The sequence below is a fragment of the Panulirus ornatus genome, chromosome 12, assembly GCF_036320965.1.
Source record: "Panulirus ornatus isolate Po-2019 chromosome 12, ASM3632096v1, whole genome shotgun sequence".
NCBI classification, from domain to species: Eukaryota; Metazoa; Arthropoda; class Malacostraca; order Decapoda; family Palinuridae; genus Panulirus; species Panulirus ornatus.
The window spans coordinates 69316016-69338187 of NC_092235.1; the positions used below are offsets into that span (position 1 = coordinate 69316016).

The following is a 22172-nucleotide window of genomic DNA, read 5'->3' on the forward strand; positions in this document are numbered from 1 at the left end:
ATAAACTTTGTTGCGAAAGTAGACTCGCATATTGGTTCTCATTTCTTACTACCTTGTCTTTCGTGTTGTTGCTGAGTATGAAGTAAGTTCATTGAGAGTGAAATTTTGAATTGTGTTATATCGGTGTCATCCTACATCTGTGAAGTGTCAAATTGGTACTTGGTATTATAGGATGTCTGGAGGTTAAGACAGTGTTCTTCTTTCTTTTTCAGGCTTCAACTTTGTAGTTTTAGTGGATACAAAATCCAACCCGGCCATGGGAAGACCATGGTTCGGACGGATGGAAAGGTGAGAAAGATTTACATTTTGTTGGTTTCATGTCTATTCTCTATAAAGGCTTCGCAGTCTTCACACTAAATGTTAAAAGATGTTGTGTAGAATTTGCTTGTAGTTTTTATAGTGGTGAAAATGTGGAAGACGTGTTTGAAATGCTATCGGTTCCTTGAAGGATTTGCATTTTGTAGCAAGAGTTTGTTTATATAACGGATATTTGGTATTATTAAGGTCAGCAAGTCTTTCATAAGATAGTTATTACTAAGGTAATCACGTTTAGTACCGAAACAAAAGTGAATAAGGTAAAAAAAATTCTCTTGATTGACCTCAAATTGAAGGTCATTCATTAAAGCTACTTCCATATAGAGACGAACTTCCTCTAAAATCTTCCCCAGGGTACGTTATAAATCGTGCTCTTTTTCCATACTTGCTGCTTTGAAAATGAACCAGTTTTAACAATTTCAAAAGCATTCCTATTTATAAGGTACACGTGTCCATATTTCAATTGTTCTCTCTGTTCAAGTTGGAAAATACCAGCCATACTGAATTAATCAAGATCAAATTGAATTTTAGAAGTTTTGAATGTGTATTATGTGTAACTTGCATGTGCATGTTACCCCTCAATTTCTTTGTAAGTGCACTATGAAAGTGGGAGCCCTGTTTAGACATTGAAATCTCTTTTAAACAGTTGCTCAGATGTGCAGAGGATTGATCTGCCCTTATTTGGAGCATTGATCTCATTTCTGTAATGGTTTTAGCTGTGCATCCTTACTTGCGTCTGAGATGGTCTAATTTAACTCACTTGGGGTAGCCTGTAAACTTAACCCAGTTGCTTTATGCTGCCATGTTAGTTCACTTTCCATTTTTTAAAGGTTTTTGCTCATGAGAAATGGCTGCTTGTGTGCCCCCACCCATAGTTAGCTCGCACTGTTACTCTACAAACTAAAGCGTATCATGATTACTGGATGGCTGTTAGTGAGTCGGTGGGTTGTTATGATTACTGTCACCTGCTCTATACACTGAAGCTTTAGAACTCTTCCCTCTTATGTCTTTCTTATTAACTGTAAATTGTCACTTTTGAAAAGTCGTTTTTCAATTCTAAATAAATTGTAATACTTCTCTTCTTTTTCCTTCTCTTTAATCATTGTATGTTTCAGTTAAGGCTTTGTTTTTGATGCAGACTTGGAACATTTAACGTTATGAAAATAATTTACCTTAATGAACGAGGATTGTCACAATGACAGTAAATTGAATTCTGTATAAGAAGTCCCTTAGTCTTTACAAATATTTAGTTAATGGTATGTACCATCGTATGTTCTGAGATAAATAAAGACACTGATGTGAGTCATTACATATTCAAATGGAAACTTTAATGGCTGGCTTAGAAAAGTGCTTGATCGTCCTTGGAAAAAAAATTATTGGCATGTTTTATGGAAATAGAGGGAGTATAGTCAGTCAAGTTTGGTATGCAGTGAGTGGTGTGCATCACTCGTGCTGCAGTCAGAATTTTACAGCTATGTAAGTAGATACTCTCTCCTCAGGCATTTTTTCTTTCCAAATTTACTGTGCATTTCAACTTCTCAATTTATATATAAATTATTTGGTTCTTTGAGTAGAATATAAATTTTACCTGTGGCAGTTGTTTTCTTTGATGGTGGATGTATTTATTAGAAATGTGAAGGTGTTATATCTTATTCAACTTCTCTCTCCCCCATGTTTAGAGGTTGTGGATGTTTTATTCCTGTTTTAGAGGATAAAGTTTGAAAAAATTCTGAATGGTTGTGTTCATACATGCAGGGTTGTCATTAATTACAGTTTGAGTTTGGAATTGATTGTTGATAATGAGTTGTAGAATTTTGAGATAATTGTGAAGAGTGCTGACTGACTTTCTTCTTCAGATATATGTATTTCTCAGTTCAAAGTGTGAAGCTGCCCATACGATGAGGAGAAACCCCCGTGAAGTCCGGTGGACTATGCTATACAGGTAATTAAAGTTAATGTTGTACCACACACAGATGGTAAGGAAAACAAACATGTAAAGTATTTGGTATGTACAAGGTTTTTCAAGTTTTGCTGAACTGAATTACTTAAATGATTGTCAGATAGGTGTAACATGTGCATGATCAAGATTGCCTGTTACAGATTGATGCTACCAATGAATTGAAATGACCAAAGCATATTTTTTTCATTTTTTTTTATATATCTTTATACAAAGAGATCTCCATAGATTTCTAAGACTATATTTTCTTGGGGTTAAGGCTGTTGCTGTCCTCATAAAATCACCAGCTGATGAGTCTTGAACATCGTCTTCAGGTTTTAACAACATTTCTCAGGTCTCATACACTGTTTATATGGCCCATGATTTATGTTGGTGCGGTCACATACACTATCAGTGTTTATATGGCCCATGAATTGTGGTGGTGCTGTGTGCTGAGCATTATTAGTGAGCACATGACACGGTCTTTGAGAGAAATGAGTCACGTGGCTCCCGTTTGAGAGAGGATTTCCAGGTTCCACTCCCTTTTCAGTTTCTTTCCTTGACATGGAAGATGTATATCTAGTCTATTTGAACCTGTCATGTAAGGGTAATCAAAAATTTGTTTTTTATGTGCATGCTGAAATCCTTGTTCTTTCAGAACCAATATGACATGCACAAGCTATTTAGTATAAAAGAAGGATGAAGTGAAAAAAATTGAGTGATTGGAGCCTGAACATACAGGAGGGTGAGAGACATGTAAGGAGTAGAGTCAATTGGAACGATGTGGTATACTGGGGTCAATGTGCTGTCAGTGAACTGAACCAGAGAATGTGATGTGTCTGGGGTAAACCGTAGAAAGGACTGTGGGGTCTGGATGTGGATAGCGAGCTATGGTTTTGGTGCATTACACATGACAGCGAGTGACTGAGTGTGAATGAATGTGGCCTTTTATGAATGTTTTCTTAGTGCTGCCTCTCCAAAGCAGGGGCTAGGGATGCTGTTTCTGTGGGGTGGAGTGACACCAGGAGTGGATGAAGGCAAGCAAGTATGAATATGTACCTTTTTATGTTATTTTTTTTTATTATTTTGCTTTGTCGCTGTCTCCCACATTTGCATATGTGTATGTATATATATATATATATATATATATGTGATTATTAGTGGATGGGCAATTCTTTGTTTCCTGGCACTCCCTTGCTGTTCGGTAAATAGCGATCAAGTATGATTAATATGAAAGATACTGATATGTTATATTGCATACTTACACTTCTTTTCAGGCGTAAACACAAAAAGGGTATGGAGGAAGAGGCTACTAAAAAGCGCACCCGTCGTACCCAGAAGTACCAACGTGCCATTGTGGGGGCTTCTCTCACTGACATAATGGCTAAAAGGTAAGTGGCGGAGATGTCTTATCCAGTGTTAAGCAGTTACCTGTCAAAAAGTTATTGTAAAAGCTGTAAATTTGTAGTTTTATACATTTGCATAAAGCATGTACATAATGTAAGTGTCAACATAAGCATATATTGATGAAAATAGTAAAAGAAACCGAAGGTGTTTTAAAGTTATGGTAGAAGCTTGAGTGTATGACCCAGTCAGTCGGTCCATTATGTAAAATGGTGACTTGGTTATAGACAACGTTGCAATTTTTTTTTTTTTTTTTTTTTTTTTTTTTTTTTTTTTTCTATCAGTACATAGTCAAAGATTCAACCCATGTCCTGAATCCAGTTTCATTGATAAGAGATGGGAACATTCTTCAACAAATTGACATGAAAGCTGAAGACGTACTTTCTGCAATAAACAGTGAGAATGAATGAAATGGAATGGAAAAGTATGAACAGTGTGTATTCAGATAATTTTCTTTTGGTGTATTTTCTTAGGTAGTGGAATGTGTTATGAGTGAATTACAGTCTTCACAAATGTGAAGTCTCCTGATAAACACAAGATAGAATAAAAATGTTAGCCTCACTCGAATCATATTGTGTACAGAAGATAATTAGGAAATACTTGTAAATGTGAATAAGAGCAAGGTTATTAGGTACAGTAGGGTTGAGGGTCAAGTCAATTGGGAGGTGAGTTTGAATGGAGAAAAACTGGAGGAAGTGAAGTGTTTTAGATATCTGGGAGTGGATCTGGCAGCGGATGGAACCATGGAAGCGGAAGTGGATCATAGGGTGGGGGAGGGGGCGAAAATTCTGGGGGCCTTGAAGAATGTGTGGAAGTCGAGAACATTATCTCGGAAAGCAAAAATGGGTATGTTTGAAGGAATAGTGGTTCCAACAATGTTGTATGGTTGCGAGGCGTGGGCTATGGATAGAGTTGTGCGCAGGAGGATGGATGTGCTGGAAATGAGATGTTTGAGGACAATGTGTGGTGTGAGGTGGTTTGATCGAGTGAGTAACGTAAGGGTAAGAGAGATGTGTGGAAATAAAAAGAGCGTGGTTGAGAGAGCAGAAGAGGGTGTTTTGAAGTGGTTTGGGCACATGGAGAGAATGAGTGAGGAAAGATTGACCAAGAGGATATATGTGTCGGAGGTGGAGGGAACGAGGAGAAGAGGGAGACCAAATTGGAGGTGGAAAGATGGAGTGAAAAAGATTTTGTGTGATCGGGGCCTGAACATGCAGGAGGGTGAAAGGAGGGCAAGGAATAGAGTGAAGTGGAGCGATGTGGTATACCGGGGTTGACGTGCTGTCAGTGGATTGAATCAGGGCATGTGAAGCGTCTGGGGTAAACTATGGAAAGCTGTGTAGGTATGTATATTTGCGTGTGTGGACGTATGTATATACATGTGTATGGGGGGGGGGGGTTGGGCCATTTCTTTCGTCTGTTTCCTTGCGCTACCTCGCAAACGCGGGAGACAGCGACAAAGTATAAAAAAAAAAAAAAAACTTGTAATGTTATGGAGGCAGTGCTTCACACTTTGCTCAGTGGACAAAACTTGAGGCTTTGTGAAGAAACTGAGTAGCACTATACAATTGATCAACTTCCTATGATACGGGACAGGGATAAGATAATGTGTATGGAAATTATTTGTATTTTTATACTCCCATTGTACACCAGTATGTCATTGGAAATTCCTCTCTTACAGGAACATGAAGCCTGAAGTGCGCAAGGCCCAACGAGAACAAGCTATCAGGTTTGTACATCACCTCTTTCCTGTTGTATTTTTCTCGTATGTGAATGAGATTTTTGTTGCATATTCATATTTATTTCCGTTGGAGCAAGTATTAGATTTTTTTCATGCTTTGTCTTTACTTCCCTCAGTAGTGAAGTAATGCTAAGAATAAGATGAAGAAAAGCCACATTTGCTCACATCTATAGACTCATTTGTATTGCACTGAAATCTTAGCTCTATCCACAGCCTTTCCATGGTTTACCCCAGCTGCTTCACATGCCCTTGTTCAGTCCATTTACAGCATGTCCAACCCTTGTATACCACATCATTTCAGTTCACTTTATCCTGTGCATGCCTTTCATCTTAATACATGTTCAGGCCCCAATAACTCAGAATTTTTTTTTTTTTTTCCATCTGATTTGATATCCCTTTCTTGTTTCCTCCCCTTCTGACACATATATACTTTTTACCAACTATTCCTCACTCATTCTCTTGAAATGTCCATACCATTTCAGCATTTAATGAATATTTTTCTTTTTTAGAGCTGCAAAGGCCTCACTCTTTCTCCAAGATGTCCAAACCTTTTCAGCATTTAATGAGTACTTTTCTTTTTAGAGCTGCAAAGGAGAAGGCAAAGGCAGCCAAAGCCATTAAGAAGGCTAATGCTCCAGCACCACCTAAGGTAAATTTTGATTTGAACTGCTTACACAATTATCATCGACATCAATATATATCTTCTTGACCACCCAATCATCTGCCATTTGTTCTTTGTGGCCATACCATTTTATAAGCTTGTGCTTTTCTTATGACTTTCCCCCACATGCATTTCTAGTATCTTCATTTTCATCATTTTGCTTTTACTGATTCCAGGTTTATTTCATAAGATACTTGTCTAAACCAGGGTTTTATATCCACAAATTAGAACAGGTACTACAAAAGAGATTGATGAAGAGAGCAAGAGAAGTGAATTTGCTAAAGCATTTGAAAGAGTATGATTTGGAATATTATAAGAAAAATGGTTTGATAAGAACACTAATGGAAAACTTGGAAAAATTAAAGTAGTGGGACATCAAAGAAAATCAAAGAAAACCTAACGATGATGGATGATGTTCTCTAGTCCCTTATTCATATCCAGCTATTATCTCCACTTGTGGTTCTGGTTCAAAGGTGGTGTTTATGCTTATTCCAATGTTAACGCACGTTGCATCCCTCAAGGCCCTTGAGTCCCCGTACTTTGATGAGTTTCTCTACTTTGGGGATTTCAATATTCATCATAAGGAATGGTTGAATTCTTCCCATATGGATGGTGGAGAGATTGAAGCCTGCAAGTTCTCCATTCTCATTGATTTGAAAAAGATATCTACCCTACCCATATTCCTGACTTCTGTGACCACTCCTAATATTCTGGATTTGTTTTTCACCTCTAGTCCATCCTGCTGTAACTAAACAATTTTGCCCCCAGTTGGTTCTGCTGATCACACACACTCAGATGTGTCTGTTTTAACGGCATATCCCCCTTTAGCATCCTCTTTTAATCATAGGTACTGGCACCTCAACAAAGCTGACTGGAATTGATTACGAAACTTCTTTTCCAACTTTCCTTGGGTAAATTACTGTCTTTTGTGTGGTGATGCCTCTTTCTCCACCTGATGCATAGCAGAGGTTATTGTTGCAGGAATTCAAGCATTTATCCCCACTATCTCCTAGTATACCTCTTCTTCCAATCCATGGTTCAATTTTCCTATTCTAAAGCCATTCTGGCAAAGTTTCAGGCTTGGAAAGACTCATTCCTCTGACTCCCATTCAGCTTTTATCACTGCTCATAATCATTGCAAGTAAATTATCCATGAGGCAAAGCATTCCTTTATTCAAAGGAAGTGAGGTAACCTATCCTCGTCATTCATTGATAGTTCTTTTTGGTCTTAGGCTATGGGCATCTTGAGCTACTTCTTGTCACTATGCCTTTCCTTCCCTTTTCCATTGTGATAGTACTCTGTCTCTCCCACAAACAAAGCAACTCTCTTTGGTTCCCATTTCTCCTCTAACTCCACCTTGGATGACTCTAACATTCCTTTACCTCCCAATGCTCCTCTTTCTAATCCTATGCCCCTCCCCTTAATCTTTTTTCTGGACTGTCCAAAAAGCACTTCTTTCCCTGGACACAAGCAAGGCTTATGGTCCTTATTGCACTCATCCCTGTGTACTGAGAAAGTGTGCCTCAGAACTTGCACCTGTGCTTGCTTCATCTGTGTCTGTTTAGAAACCAAAGCTTTTCCTTCTTGGAAGCATTTGTTTTACATCCCATCACTGAGAAGGGTGACCATACTGACCCTTCTAACTAATATCTAGTTGCATTGACATTTACCATTTTCACTGTCTTTGAATCCCTCTTCTGCTCCCATATCCTTGGAGACTGAATCTCGGTCTTCTCTTTGATTACCAATATGGCCTCTGTAAGGCTTGAACCACTGATGATAGTCACCCTGAAAGATTTTGGGAGTTGTGTGTAGTTACCCCAACATATCCTAAGTTTTAACATGTATTACATCTAGGTCTCATCTCAAAGCTTCTCTCTTTTGTCTTCCCTCCATCACTTTGTTCCTTTGATAAAAACTTTTCACTGCTTCTAACAACTTGCCTCCCACACCATATATTCTTAATACCTTCCACAGAGCATCTCTATCAACTCTTATCATATGCCTTTTCCAGATCCATAAATGCTACATTTTTTTTTTTTTCTTTTTTTTTTTTTTATACTTTGTCGCTGTCTCCCGCGTCTGCGAGGTAGCGCAAGGAAACAGACGAAAGAAATGGCCCAACCCTCCCCATACACATGTACATACACACGTCCACACACGCAAATATACATACCTACACAGCTTTCCATGGTTTACCCCGGACGCTTCACATGCCCTGATTCAATCCACTGACAGCACGTCAACCCCTGTATACCACATCGCTCCAATTCACTCTATTCCTTGCCCTCCTTTCACCCTCCTGCATGTTCAGGCCCCGATCACACAAAATCCTTTTCACTCCATCTTTCCACCTCCAATTTGGTCTCCCTCTTCTCCTCGTTCCCTCCACCTCCGACACATATATCCTCTTGGTCAATCTTTCCTCACTCATTCTCTCCATGTGCCCAAACCATTTCAAAACACCCTCTTCTGCTCTCTCAACCACGCTCTTTTTATTTCCACACATCTCTCTTACCCTTACGTTACTTACTCGATCAAACCACCTCACACCACACATTGTCCTCAAACATCTCATTTCCAGCACATCCATCCTCCTGCGCACAACTCTATCCATAGCCCACGCCTCGCAACCATACAACATTGTTGGAACCACTATTCTTTCAAACATACCCATTTTTGCTTTCCGGGATAATGTTCTCGACTTCCACACATTTTTCAAGGCTCCCAAAATTTTCGCCCCCTCCCCCACCCTATGATCCACTTCCGCTTCCATGGTTCCATCCGCTGACAGATCCACTCCCAGATATCTAAAACACTTCACTTCCTCCAGTTTTTCTCCATTCAAACTCACCTCCCAATTGACTTGACCCTCAACCCTACTGTACCTAATAACCTTGCTCTTATTCACATTTACTCTTAACTTTCTTCTTCCACACACTTTACCAAACTCCGTCACCAGCTTCTGCAGTTTCTCACATGAATCCGCCACCAGCGCTGTATCATCAGCGAACAACAACTGACTCACTTCCCAAGCTCTCTCATCCCCAACAGACTTCATACTTGCCCCTCTTTCCAAAACTCTTGCATTCACCTCCCTAACAACCCCATCCATAAACAAATTAAACAACCATGGAGACATCACACACCCGTGCCGCAAACCTACATTCACTGAGAACCAATCACTTTTCTCTCTTCTTACACGTACACATGCCTTACATCCTCGATAAAAACTTTTCACTGCTTCTAACAACTTGCCTCCCACACCATATATTCTTAATACCTTCCACAGAGCATCTCTATCAACTCTATCATATGCCTTCTCCAGATCCATAAATGCTACATACAAATCCATTTGCTTTTCTAAGTATTTCTCACATACATTCTTCAAAGCAAACACCTGATCCACACATCCTCTACCACTTCTGAAACCACACTGCTCTTCCCCAATCTGATGCTCTGTACATGCCTTCACCCTCTCAATCAATACCCTCCCATATAATTTGCCAGGAATACTCAACAAACCTTATACCTCTGTAATTTGATCACTCACTCTTATCCCCTTTGCCTTTGTACAATGGCACTATGCACGCATTCAGCCAATCCTCAGGCACCTCACCATGAGTCATACATACATTAAATAACCTTACCAACCAGTCAACAATACAGTCACCCCCTTTTTTGATAAATTCCACTGCAATACCATCCAAACCTGCTGCCTTGCCGGCTTTCATCTTCCGCAAAGCTTTTACTACCTCTTCTCTGTTTACCAAATCATTTTCCCTAACCCTCGCACTTTGCACACCACCTCGACCAAAACACCCTATATCTGCCACTCTATCATCAAACACATTCAACAAACCTTCAAAATACTCACTCCATCTCCTTCTCACATCACCACTACTTATCACCTCCCCATTTGCGCCCTTCACTGAAGTTCCCATTTGCTCCCTTGTCTTACGCACTTTATTTACCTCCTTCCAGAACATCTTTTTATTCTCCCTAAAATTTAATGATACTCTCTCACCCCAACTTATACCTCTGTAATTTGAGCACTCACTCTTATCCCCATTGTCCTTTGTACAATGGCACTATGCACGCATTCAGCCAATCCTCAGGCACCTCACCATGAGTCATACATACATTAAATAACCTTACCAACCAGTCAACAATACAGTCACCCCCTTTTTTAATAGATTCCACTGCAATACCACCCAAACCCGCTGCCTTGCCAGCTTTCATCTTTCGCAAAGGTTTTACTACCTCTTCTCTGTTTACCAAATCATTCTCCCTAACCCTCTCACTTTGCACACCACGTCGACCAAAACACCCTATATCTGCCACTCTATCATCAAACATGTTCAACAAACCTTCAAAATGCTCACTCCATCTCCTCCTCACATCACCACTACTTTTTATCACCTCCCCATTAGCCCTCTTCACCGATGTTCCCATTTGTTTTCTTGTCTTACGCACTTTGTTTACCTCCTTCCAAAACATCTTTTTATTCTCCCTAAAATTTAATGATACTCTCTCACCCCAACCCTCATTTGCCCTCTTTTTCACCTCTTGCACATTTCTCTTGACCTCCTGCCTCTTTAATTTATACATCTAGTCATTTGCATAATTTCCCTGCAAAAATTGTCCAAATGCCTCTCTCTTCTCTTTTACTAATAATATTACTTCTTCATCCCTTCACTCACTACCCTTTCTAATCTGCCCACCTCCCCCGCTTCTCATGCCACAAGCATCTTTTGCGCAAGCCATCATTGCTTCTCTAAATACATCCCATTCCTCCCCCACTTCCCTTACCTCCTTTGTTCTCACCTTTTTCCATTTTGTACTCAGTCTCTCTTGGTACTTTCTTACACAAGTTTCCTTCCCAAGCTTGCTTACTCTCACCACTCTCTTCACCCCAACATTCTCTTTTTTTTTTTTTTTTTTTTTTTTTTTTTTTTTTTTTTTTTGAAAACCTCTACAAATCTTCACCTTTGCCTCCAAAAGATAAAGATCAGACATCCCTCCAGTTGCACCTCTCAACACATTAAAATCCAAAAGTCTCTCTTTCACGCGCCTATCAATTAACACGTAATCCAATAACGCTCTCTGGCCATCTCTCCTACTTACATATGTATACTGATGTATATCTCTCTTTTTAAACCAGGTTTTCCCAAGCACTAGTCCTTTTTCAGCCCATAAATCTACAAGCTCTTCACCATTTCCATTTACAACACTGAACACCCCATGTACACCAATTATTCTCTCAACTGCCACATTACTCACCTTTGCATTCAAATCGCCATCACTATAACCCGGTCTCCTGCATCAGAACTACTAACTCACTCACTCAGCTGCTCCCAAAACACTTGCCTTTCATGATCTTCTCATGCCCAGGTGCATAAGCACCAATAATCACCCATCTCTAGAGCTCCATCCACTTTCAGTTTTACCTATATCAGTCTAGAGCTTACTTTCTTACACTCTATCACATACTCCCACCACTCCTGTTTCAGGAGTAGTGCTACTCCTTTCCTTGCTCTTGTCCTCTCACTAACCCCTGACTTTACTCCCAAGACATCCCCAAACCACTCTTCCCCTTTACCTTTGAGCTTCGTTTCACTCGGAGCCAAAACATCCAGGTTCCTTTCCTCAAACATACTACCTATCTCTCCTTTTTTCTTATCTTGTTTACATCCACACACATTTAGACACCCCAATGTGAGCCTTCGAGGAGGATGAGCACTCCCCGCATGACCCCCTCTTCTGTTTCCCCTTTTAGAAAGTTGAAATATAGAAAGTTAAAATAACAAGGAGGGGAGGGTTTATTTAGTTGCCCCTGACATATCTAAGGCTTTTGACAGGGTGTGGCATCGGAGTCTCATCTCTAAGCTCCCTTCTTTTGGCTTCCCTCTCTGTTTTTGCTCCTTCATATCTAGCTTCCTCTCTGGCCAGTCTATCCTTGTGGTTGTTGATGGATCAGCCTCCCCCCTTTTCTGCGTCAGCAACAGTGTCCCTCAGTGTTTTGTCCTGTCCCCTACACTTTTTTTTTTCAACGATTTCATCTCCACAAAGAATCCAATGCACTCATATACTGACAACTCAACAGTGCATTCATCCACATTTCAATTTTGCTCCCTCTTCTCTCACTCGACCTGCATCTCATCTTAATACAGCTTCCTCAGTAAACTCGGACTTGGACAGGATATCTCAGTGGGGTAGACAAATCTAGTTTGATGCCTCCAATACCCAATTTTTACGCCTCCCTTTATCAAAAACTTGTCAATTTTTGTCTCTCCTTTGACAGTTCTGTAATTCTACCTCTTGACTTTATGAACATACTTTGTATTACTGTAGCATCCACTCTCTCTTGGAAACCCCACATTATGGGAATAGCTAAGTTTGCCCCTAAGGGACCAGGTGCCCTGTTTAGATGTTGAAATTTTTTCTCTTCTGAACAGTTGGTTTGTCTATACGAGGGATGATTTTTCCTTGAATGGAGTACTGATCTCTCATTTGGGGTGGTTTTAGCTCTGTATCCTTTTTTGACAATTGTCGAAAGCGGTCTGATTTGTAAACTGTCCCAGGCTAACTTCCAAATCTGACCCCCTTGCCCTACACCACAATGTTGGTTCACTTTCTCCCTTCTATAGGTATCACTTTGGTTTTGGTTTTTGCTCCTGAGAGCTGGCTGTTTGTGTGCCCCCACCACTAGATAGACCACGCAGTACTCAAGCTGCTGCATCAACATGATTATTGTGTGGCCATCAGCAACTCAAGGATGGTCCAATTTGATACCTGCTTCTTTCCCTACATGTCAAAGCTTTGGAACTCTCTACCATCTCATGTCATTCCCAATAAGTATGACCTGGCATATTTCAAAAGACAGGTCTTTCATTTTCTCAAAAATTCATGAATACTTTCCCTTGTCTTCTCTTTTTCCATTTCATAATTCTCTCTATATTTCAATTAAGGCCTGACCTTGTTGTGGACTTTTTTCTGTGACTGAAGCCTTCAACATAAAAAAAAAGGCATGTGCTTTCACACCACAAGTTGAAGTCAGTGCTCACTGAAGGTGATCCACTTGTGACATTGCTAATAAATCATTAGTCACTGTAGCTACAGGGACTCCTCAATCGCTTGATTATGACCATTTTGGTGGTTGTGTAGCTTTTCAAGGGACATTGTGTGTGACATCGACTCTTTCTTGTAGCCCACACTGTGTCAGTGCTTATACTCATCCTTGTAGCCTATACTGTGTCAGTGCTGCCCATAAACTGTGTGTATTTCCTACTAGCAAATGCTGAACTTATAAGACACAGGAAGTAAAGTGTTTTAGATATCTGGCAGCAGATGGAACCATGGAAGCGGAAGTGAATCATAGGGTGGGGGAGGGGGCGAAAATCCTGGGAGCCTTGAAGAATGTGTGGAAGTGGAGAACATTATCTTGGAAAGCAAAAATGGGTATGTTTGAAGGAATAGTGGTTCCAACAATGTTGTATGGTTGCGAAGCGTGGGCTATGGATAGAGTTGTGCGGAGGAGGGTGGATGTGCTGGAAATGAGATGTTTGAGGACAATGTATGGTGTGAGGTGGTTTGATCGAGTAAGTAATGTAAGGGTAAGAGAGATGTGTGGAAATAAAAAGAGCGTGGTTGAGAGAGCAGAAGAGGGTGTTTTGAAATGGTTTGGGCACATGGAGAGAATGAGTGAGGAAAGATTGACCAAGAGGTTATATGTGTCAGAGGTGGAGGGAACGAGGAGAAGTGGGAGACCAAATTGGAGGTGGAAAGATGGAGTGAAAAAAATTTTGAGTGATCGGGGCCTGAACATGCAGGAGGGTGAAAGGCGGGCAAAGAATAGAGTGAATTGGATCGATGTGGTATACCGGGGTTGACGTGCTGTCAGTGGATTGAATCAGGGCATGTGAAGCGTCTGGGGTAAACCATGGAAAGTTGTGTGGGGCCTGGATGTGGAAAGGGAGCTGTGGTTTCGGGCATTATTGCATGACAGCTAGAGACTGAGTGTGAATGAATGGGGCCTTTGTTGTCTTTTCCTAGTGCTACCTCGCATACATGAGGGGGGAGGGGGATGGTATTCCATGTGTGGCGAGGTGGCGATGGGAATGAATAAAGGCAGACTGTGTGACTTGTGTGCATGGGTATATATGTATATGTCTGTGTGTATATATATATGTGTACATTGATATGTATAGGTATGTATATTTGCGTGTGTGGACGTGTAGGTATATACATTGTGTATGGGGGTGGGTTGGGCCATTTCTTTCGTCTCTTTCCTTGCGCTACCTCGCAAACGCGGGAGACAGCGACAAAGCAAAATAAATAGATAAATAAATTATGGTTTTCCAGTAAATTAATCATCTTTGGCAGTAATGGGATTAGATCCTTTTTATTGCACATGATTTACATGAAAGTCAAGATTTTAATCAACATAGGTTTGTCAAAGGCAATTATTTAAACATTTTTCAGACCCTAAAAATGTAGTGATTACTTGTTTGTGAACATCTCTTCCCCTTGCTAATTTAAGCAAGGAGTCCAAAACTAATAAGCATTCCTCTTACCCCAGCAGACAAAGAAAGCAGCACAGAAGGCCCCAAAGATGCCCAGGGCAGGTCGACCTGGTCATGGTGGACATGGTGGACATGGTGGTCGCCGTTAATATAGTGATCAATAAAAAAAAATAATAGCACTATTTTTCTGTACCCTAGAAAGTTTGTTACCTTCTGTTGTAGTTTTTTAAACTACAAATAAAGAAATGAGGGTTAGGCACTTGATTTGTATGCTGAAATGTTATTTGATACTGATTTTGCATACTTAGGTGGACCAGTGACAAGGATTTGGAAGGGAAGTATATTAATGTTTAGTTATTGTTGGGTGTATCTGAGAAGAACTGTGCAGTATGTGTGGGACTACAGAGAACAATGATTTGAATATAACCAACATAGGTTTATGTAGATATTCTTATTTTCAAGCAATACTTGTCCATGTATAATCATTTAAGATCTTGTGATTAACAGAAAATTGCCTTGGAAAACATAAGCCTAGCCAGGTGAGTTCTGAATTAATTTGCACCTCAGATATGTAATTATATTTGAAATTTCACTCCATTCTTGAAGGATTCACTCATTCTAATATGGCATTTTTTTTTTTTTTTTTTACAGTGAATGGACTTGTGCAGAAAAAATGGTGCAAAATTTGTTTTAAAGTTGATTCTTGGGGACTTTGCATTTGTTGGTAAGTTTTTAAGCCTTTATGTCCTGACTTAATGTATGTATTGCTTACCATTTTTGTGTTAGTATGAATGGGAGTAATGGCCCAACCCAACCCAACCCCATACACATACACATGTATATACATACACATCCACACAGACAAATATACATACCTACACAGCTTTCCATGGTTTACGCCAGACGCTTCACATGTCCTGATTCAATCCACTGACAGCACGTCGACCCCGGTATACCACATCGATCCATTTCACTCTATTCCTTGCCCTCCTTTCACCCTCCTGCATGTTCAGGCCCCTATCACACAAAATCTTTTTCACTCCCATCTTTCCATCTCCAGTTTGGTCTCCCTCTTCTCCTCGTTCCCTCCACCTCCGACACATATATCCTCTTGGTCAATCTTTCCTCACTCATTCTCTCCATGTGCTCTAACCATTTCAAAACACCCTCTTCTGCTCTCTCAACCACGCTCTTTTTATTTCCACACATCTCTCTTACCCTTACGTTACTTACTCGATCAAACCACCTCACACCACACATTGTCCTCAAACATCTCATTTCCAGCACATCCACCCTCCTGCGCACAACTCTATCCATAGCCCACGCCTCGCAACCATACAACATTGTTGGAACCACTATTCCTTCAAACATACCCATTTTTGCTTTCCGAGATAATGTTCTCGACTTCCACACATTCTTCAAGGCTCCCAGGATTTTCGCCCCCTCCCCCACCCTATGATTCACTTCCGCTTCCATGGTTCCATCCGCTGCCAGATCCACTCCCAGATATCTAAAACACTTCACTTCCTCCAGTTTTTCTCCTTTCAAACTTACCTCCCAATTGACTTGACCCTCAACCCTACTGTACCTAATAACATTGCTCTTATTCACATTTACTCTTAACTTTCTTCTTTCACACACTTTACCAAACTCAGTCACCAGCTTCTGCAGTTTCTCACATGAATCAGCCATCAGCGCTGTATCATCAGCGAACAACAACTGACTCACTTCCGAAGCTCTCTCATCCACAACAGACTTCATCCTTGCCCATCTTTCCAAAACTCTTGCATTCACCTCCCTAACAACCCCATCCATAAACAAATTAAACAACCATGGAGACATCACACACCCCTGCCGCAAACCTACATTCACTGAGAACCAATCACTTTCCTCTCTTCCTACACGTACACATGCCTTACATCCTCGATAAAAACTTTTCACTACTTCTAACCACTTGCCTCCCACACCATGTATTCTTAATACCTTCCACAGAGCATCTCTATCAACTCTATCATATGCCTTCTCCAGATCCATAAATGCTACATACAAATCCATTTGCTTTTCTAAGTATTTCTCTCATACATTCTTTAAAGCAAACACCTGATCCACACATCCTCTACCACTTCTGAAACCACACTGCTCTTCCCCAATCTGATGCTCTGTACATGCCTTCACCCTCTCAATCAATACCCTCTCATATAATTTACCAGGAATACTCAACAAACCTATACCTCTGTAATTTGAGCACTCACTCTTATCCCCTTTGCCTTTGTACAATGGCACTATGCACGCATTCCGCCAATCCTCAGGCACCTCACCATGAATCATACATACATTAAATAACCTTACCAACCAGTCAACAATACAGTCACCCCTTTTTTAATAGATTCCACTGCAATACCATCCAAACCTGCTGCCTTGCCAGCTTTCATCTTCCACAAAGCTTTTACTACCTCTTCTCTGTTTACCAAATCATTTTCCCTAACCCTCTCACTTTGCACACCACCTCGACCAAGACACCCTATATCTGCCACTCAATCATCAAACACATTCAACAAACCTTCAAAATACTCACTCCATCTCCTCACATCACCACTACTTGTTATATACTGCCAGTATTTTGTAAAAGTTGGTTAAATGATTTGTTAGTCTCAAAAGTTTTGATGTATGTTTTTGTATCTTAAAAGTTTTTTCTTAGATTGGTTTTTTAGAGATACTTTGAAACTAAATGTAGAATGAGCGAGGAGCACGGGGGTTTTAGGAAAGGTATAGGATGTGTGGATCAGACCATGGAAAAGTATCTCCCAAAAGGCAAGAAGCTGTTTGCAGCTTTTATGGATTTGGAGAAAGCATTTAACAGAGCTGAGTGGAATGCTTTATGGATTGTGTTAAGCTTAGACATATGGGATAAGGATACAACTGCTGGTGTGAAAGCCATCTATAAAGGAGCAGCTCCATGTTTAAGAGTGGGTAGAGTTGAGTGAAGGTTTTGTTATACATGTGGGTGTGAGGCTGGGCTGTCTGATGTCACCATGGCTTTTTTGACATGTATATGGATGGATTGATAAGAAAGGTGAAAGGAAAACAAGAGATATTGTGGTGGGGAGGTATTGTGGCTAGTGACAAGCCTGTTTACAGATGATACTGATGTGTTTGCTGATAGTGTTGGAGAGGATTTGCAGAAGGATGTAAATGTGTATTATGTGTGTTTGAATCTAGATGCAAGTAAAAATGAAGTAATGGTTTTTGAAAGGAAATATAGTGAAAGTATAGGTTTTACAAAGCCTTATATATAAAAGTGAGAGAAGAAAGTGTACTAAACTGTTATAGATATGAGGGAAGAAGACTGGAAGAGGAAACATAATTTGAGTATTTAGGAGCTATCTTGGGTAAGTTTGGTGATACAGAGGGAGAAAGCAGTACAGAGCAGGAGTCACTGGGTCCCTCAAGAAAATGATGAATGGTATAGGAGTAATTATGGAAGTGAAGAAGGGATTAAGGGACAGTGTAGTCCTATGAATCCTGATCCATGCAGCCACAGCATGGTCATGGGTTGAGTCATAGAGGCCAAGAAAGCAGGCTTTGGAGAGTTGTTGTTTGAGAAGAGCATGTGGTATGACTAACTCAAAGTAATGAGAGAGTGCATTGGAAATATGGTATAGCAGGAAATGTAAAGGGAATGAATTACGGACTGGTAGAGTGGGTGAAACCTAATATTTCAAGGTTGTTTGGGCATGTCGAAAGAATTCTAGTCAGGAACTTTAGGAGGAGAGAGTATTATAGTACAAATAAAGGGTTTTGTGTGAAAGGAAGACCACCTGTGACATAGAGAAATAGAATGGAAGAGTATTGGAGAGAAATGGGGAAGAATGCATGGGATATTATTTGCAAGGTAGACATTAATGAATAGGGAAGTAGAGACTCTTGTTGTGGCCACCTCTTTTAAAGAAAAAAAATTTTGGGTTTAAAGGTAGCTGTGTGAGGAAGATTTTCCTCATTCTTTGGTATTACCAAATTTTCTTTATCTCTACATTCACATAATCCATTTCTCTTAAATTCAAATGTTAGTTATGTGATACTCATCCTGAACTTCAAATTTAGTTGGTTGAGATATATTAAGATTGTTTAACTGATAATTGATTTAAGGATTAATATGATAAAAGATTTTTATTATTATATTATTTTGCTTTGTCGCTGTCTCCCGCGTTTGCGAGGTAGCACAAGGAAACAGACGAAAGAAATGGTCCAACCCAACCCCATACACATGTATATACATACACGTCCACACACGCAAATATACATACCTATACATCTCAATGTACACATATCTATACACACACAGACATATACATTTATACACATGTACATAATTCATACTGTCTGTCTTTATTTATTCCCATCGCCACCTCACCACACATGGAATAACATCCCCCTCCCCCTCATGTGTGCGAGGTAGCGCTAGGAAAAGACACAAAGGCCCCATTCGTTCACACTCAGTCTCTAGCTGTCATGTAATAATTCCCGAAACCACAGCTCCCTTTCCACATCCAGGCCCCATACAACTTTCCGTGGTTTACCCCAGACGCTTCGCATTCCCTGATTCAATCCATTGACAGCACGTCGACCCCGGTATACCACATCGATCCAATTCACTCTATTCCTTGCCCGCCTTTCACCCTCCTGCATGTTCAGGCCCCGATCACTCAAAATCTTTATCAAGAAAATAATATAATTTTCAGGTGTGGAGGATGATGTGAAAGATTTTTTTCTGTCCAAAGGTTATTAATTATTTTTTTATTTTACTGATTTACCAATGGTGTTGTGTTTAAGATATATAAATTGTTAGTCTTATAAGTTCAGAATTTGCTTTAATGTATTTTTTTTTTTTTTTAGGCATTAATCAAAACCGGACAAAATATCTGATGAAAATTGGAATTACCGATTGATCTTTATGAAACCATATTCAAGGCTGTTCTTTTTCTGAACATAGTTTTAATGAAAAATATTTTTTTATTGTGTACCAAAATGATGATTCAGTATGATACTTTCTTTTGTAGGTCTGGATGTTGTTAGAAACAGAATTCGCTCTTGATAGATTGGTAAGTGATTATTTTAGACCTTCAAAAATATTTCATTTTAGAATTTAATGGGTGTATGGTATTGCAGTTGATTATCTTCAGAAAGGGAGTGTTTTGTTTTTGATTGGTCTATTAGGATTTTCAATATGTAGATCATGGTGAAGTCTTTGAGATAGGCAGAGTGCATGTATGATTTTTGGGTTTAAAGGTACGTGTGTGAGGAAGGTTTTCTTCAACTTTGGTATTACCAGATTTTCTTTTTCATTCTCTTTACATTCACATCATCCCTCTCTATCTTTAAATTCAAATGCTAGTTGTGTGATATTGATCCTTAACTTCAAATTTATGTGGTTGAGATATATTAAGATTGTTTACCTTCAGATTTAGTTGGTTGAGATATATTAAGATTGACTGATGCTTGATTTAAGGATTAATATAATAAAAGATCTTTATTTTATATGTTTACCATTTCCTATGTTAATGAGGTATTGCCAAGAACAGTCAAAGAAATGGCCACATTAACTCATCCATTGTTCAGCTTACATGTTTAATGTCCATAAAAACACAGCCTTCTATCCACCACCAAGCCTTACATACCTGTGTGTGGTAGTTCCAGGTAGTTACATATAAATGAAGCCAAGGTTCAGTCCATTGACAGCTTGTTGACCCCTGTATACTTCACTCTTTACTTTGCTTACATCACACCCTCATGCATTTTTTGACCCTGATCACTCAAAACATTTAACACTCATTCTCCTAAAACCCAAACCATTTAAACACACCCTTATCAGCTGCCCCAGCCATATTCTTTATATTGTCACACCCATACCCTTCATATTCTTCATATTGCCATGCCCATACCCTTCACATTCTTCATATTGCCACACATCTCTTTAACCCTGTCATTTCTTACTAAATAATCCCTGCTCATGCATTTCATTTCAGCACATTCATCCTCTTCCATACATTATAATGATTGGCTCCTATGTAGCACTCTCAGAACTACTGTACCATCAAACATTTGTCTGTGATGACTTAAAAAGTTGTAATCTTCCAGTCATATGAGTTATGATTAATTAAAAGTTAATTACTGATTTTAAGAAGTTTGTGTCTTTATCAAGAAAACAATATAATTTTCAGGTCTGGAGGATGATGTGAAAGATTTTCTTCAGTTCAAAGGTTAGTAATTATTTTTTTATTTAACTGATTTACCAATGGTGGTGTGTTTATGATATATAAGTTGTTAGTCTTATAAGTTCAGAATTTGCTTTAATTTTTTTTTATTAGGGATTAAAGCAGAACCTGACAAAATACCTGATGAAAATTGGAATTACCGCTTGATCTTTATGAAACCATATTCAAGGCTGTTCTTTTTCTGAATATAGTTTTAATGAAAAATATTTTTTCATTGTGTACCAAAATGTTGATTCAGTATGATTCTTTTGTAGGTGTGGATGCTGTTAGAAACAGAATTGGCTACTGATAGATTGGTAAGTGATTATTTTAGGCCATCACAAATATTTCATTTTAGAATTTAATAGGTGTATGGTATTGCAGTTGATTTTCTTCAGAAAGGGAGTGTTTTCTTTTTGATTGGTCTATTAGGATTTTCAGTATGTAGATCATGGTGAAGTTCTTTGAGATAGGCAGAGTGCATGTCTGATATTTGTTGTTTTTGGGTTTAAAGGTAGATGTCTGAGGAAGATTTTCTTCATCTTTGGTATTATCAGATTTTCTTTCTCATTCTCTTTACATTCACATCATCCCTTTCTATCTTTAAATTCAAATGTTAGTTATGTGATATTGATCCTTAACTTCAAATTTATTTGGTTGAGATATATTAAGATTGTTTAACTTCAAATTAAGTTGGTTGAGATATATAAAGATTAACTTATGCTTGATTTAAGGATTAATATAATGATAGATCCTTATATGTTTACCATTTCCTATGTTTAGTGAGGTATTGCCAAGAACAGTCAAAGAAATGGCCACATTAACTCGCATCCATTGTTCAGCTTACATGTTTAGTGTCCATAAAAACATAGCCTTCTATCCACCACCAAGCCTTACATACCTGTGTGTGGTAGTTCCAGGTAGTTATATATAAATGAAGCCAAGGTTCAGTCCATTGACAGCTTGTTGACCCCTGTATACTTCACTCTTTACTTTGCATACATCACACCCTCATGCATTTTTAGACCCTGATCACTTGAAACATATAACACTCCAACCTTCCATCTCCATTTTATTATCTCCTATCTTCATTTCCCCTCCATTTCTGTTGTATATCCTTTTGTCAACATCGCACTCATTCTCCTTAAACCCAAAACATTTCAGCACACCCTTATCAGCTGTCACAGCCATACTCTTTATATTGCCACACCCATACCCTTCATATTCTTCATATTGCCACACATCTCTTTAACCCTGGCATTTCTTACTAAATCTTCCCTGCTCATGCATTTTCATTTCAGCACATTCATCTTCTTCCATACCTTATCATGATTGGCT

The 22172-nt window shown here is 39.3% G+C and overlaps 1 protein-coding gene and 1 long non-coding RNA gene across 4 annotated transcripts in view; both read left to right on the forward strand.

Annotated features, from left to right (window-relative positions):
- Window positions 1–4: 4 nt before the first annotated feature.
- On the forward strand, window positions 5–14759 carry RpL24 (ribosomal protein L24). Of its 3 annotated transcripts, none has more exons than XM_071668206.1 (7): window positions 6–82; window positions 213–288; window positions 2172–2257; window positions 3529–3642; window positions 5337–5384; window positions 5979–6045; window positions 14643–14759. In XM_071668206.1, the coding sequence occupies exons 1-7, from the start codon at window positions 78–80 to the stop codon at window positions 14730–14732; spliced, it is 486 nt and encodes a 161-aa protein (XP_071524307.1). In that variant the 5' UTR covers window positions 6–77; the 3' UTR covers window positions 14733–14759. The 3 variants fall into 3 exon arrangements, with proteins under 3 accessions (XP_071524308.1, XP_071524307.1, XP_071524306.1); XM_071668205.1 differs by having other exon boundaries at window positions 7–82; window positions 14640–14759; XM_071668207.1 differs by lacking the exon at window positions 14643–14759 and having other exon boundaries at window positions 5–82; window positions 5906–6045.
- A 555-nt stretch (window positions 14760–15314) lies between these two features.
- Window positions 15315–22172, forward strand: part of LOC139752210 (uncharacterized) — a 28671-nt gene continuing 21813 nt past the window's right edge. Inside the window, exons 1-3 of the long non-coding RNA XR_011713521.1 lie at window positions 15315–19682; window positions 20802–20840; window positions 21110–21151. This is a non-coding gene — a long non-coding RNA (uncharacterized lncRNA). The remainder of the gene's footprint in view (window positions 19683–20801; window positions 20841–21109; window positions 21152–22172) is intronic.

Bases quoted from the DNA above. Each gene is read 5' to 3' on its own strand.
- RpL24 (XM_071668205.1), top strand. The intron at 289-2,171 runs GTGAGAAAGATT...TTTCTTCTTCAG, and splicing joins TGGTTCGGACGGATGGAAAG to ATATATGTATTTCTCAGTTC. The intron at 2,258-3,528 runs GTAATTAAAGTT...ACTTCTTTTCAG, and splicing joins CGGTGGACTATGCTATACAG to GCGTAAACACAAAAAGGGTA.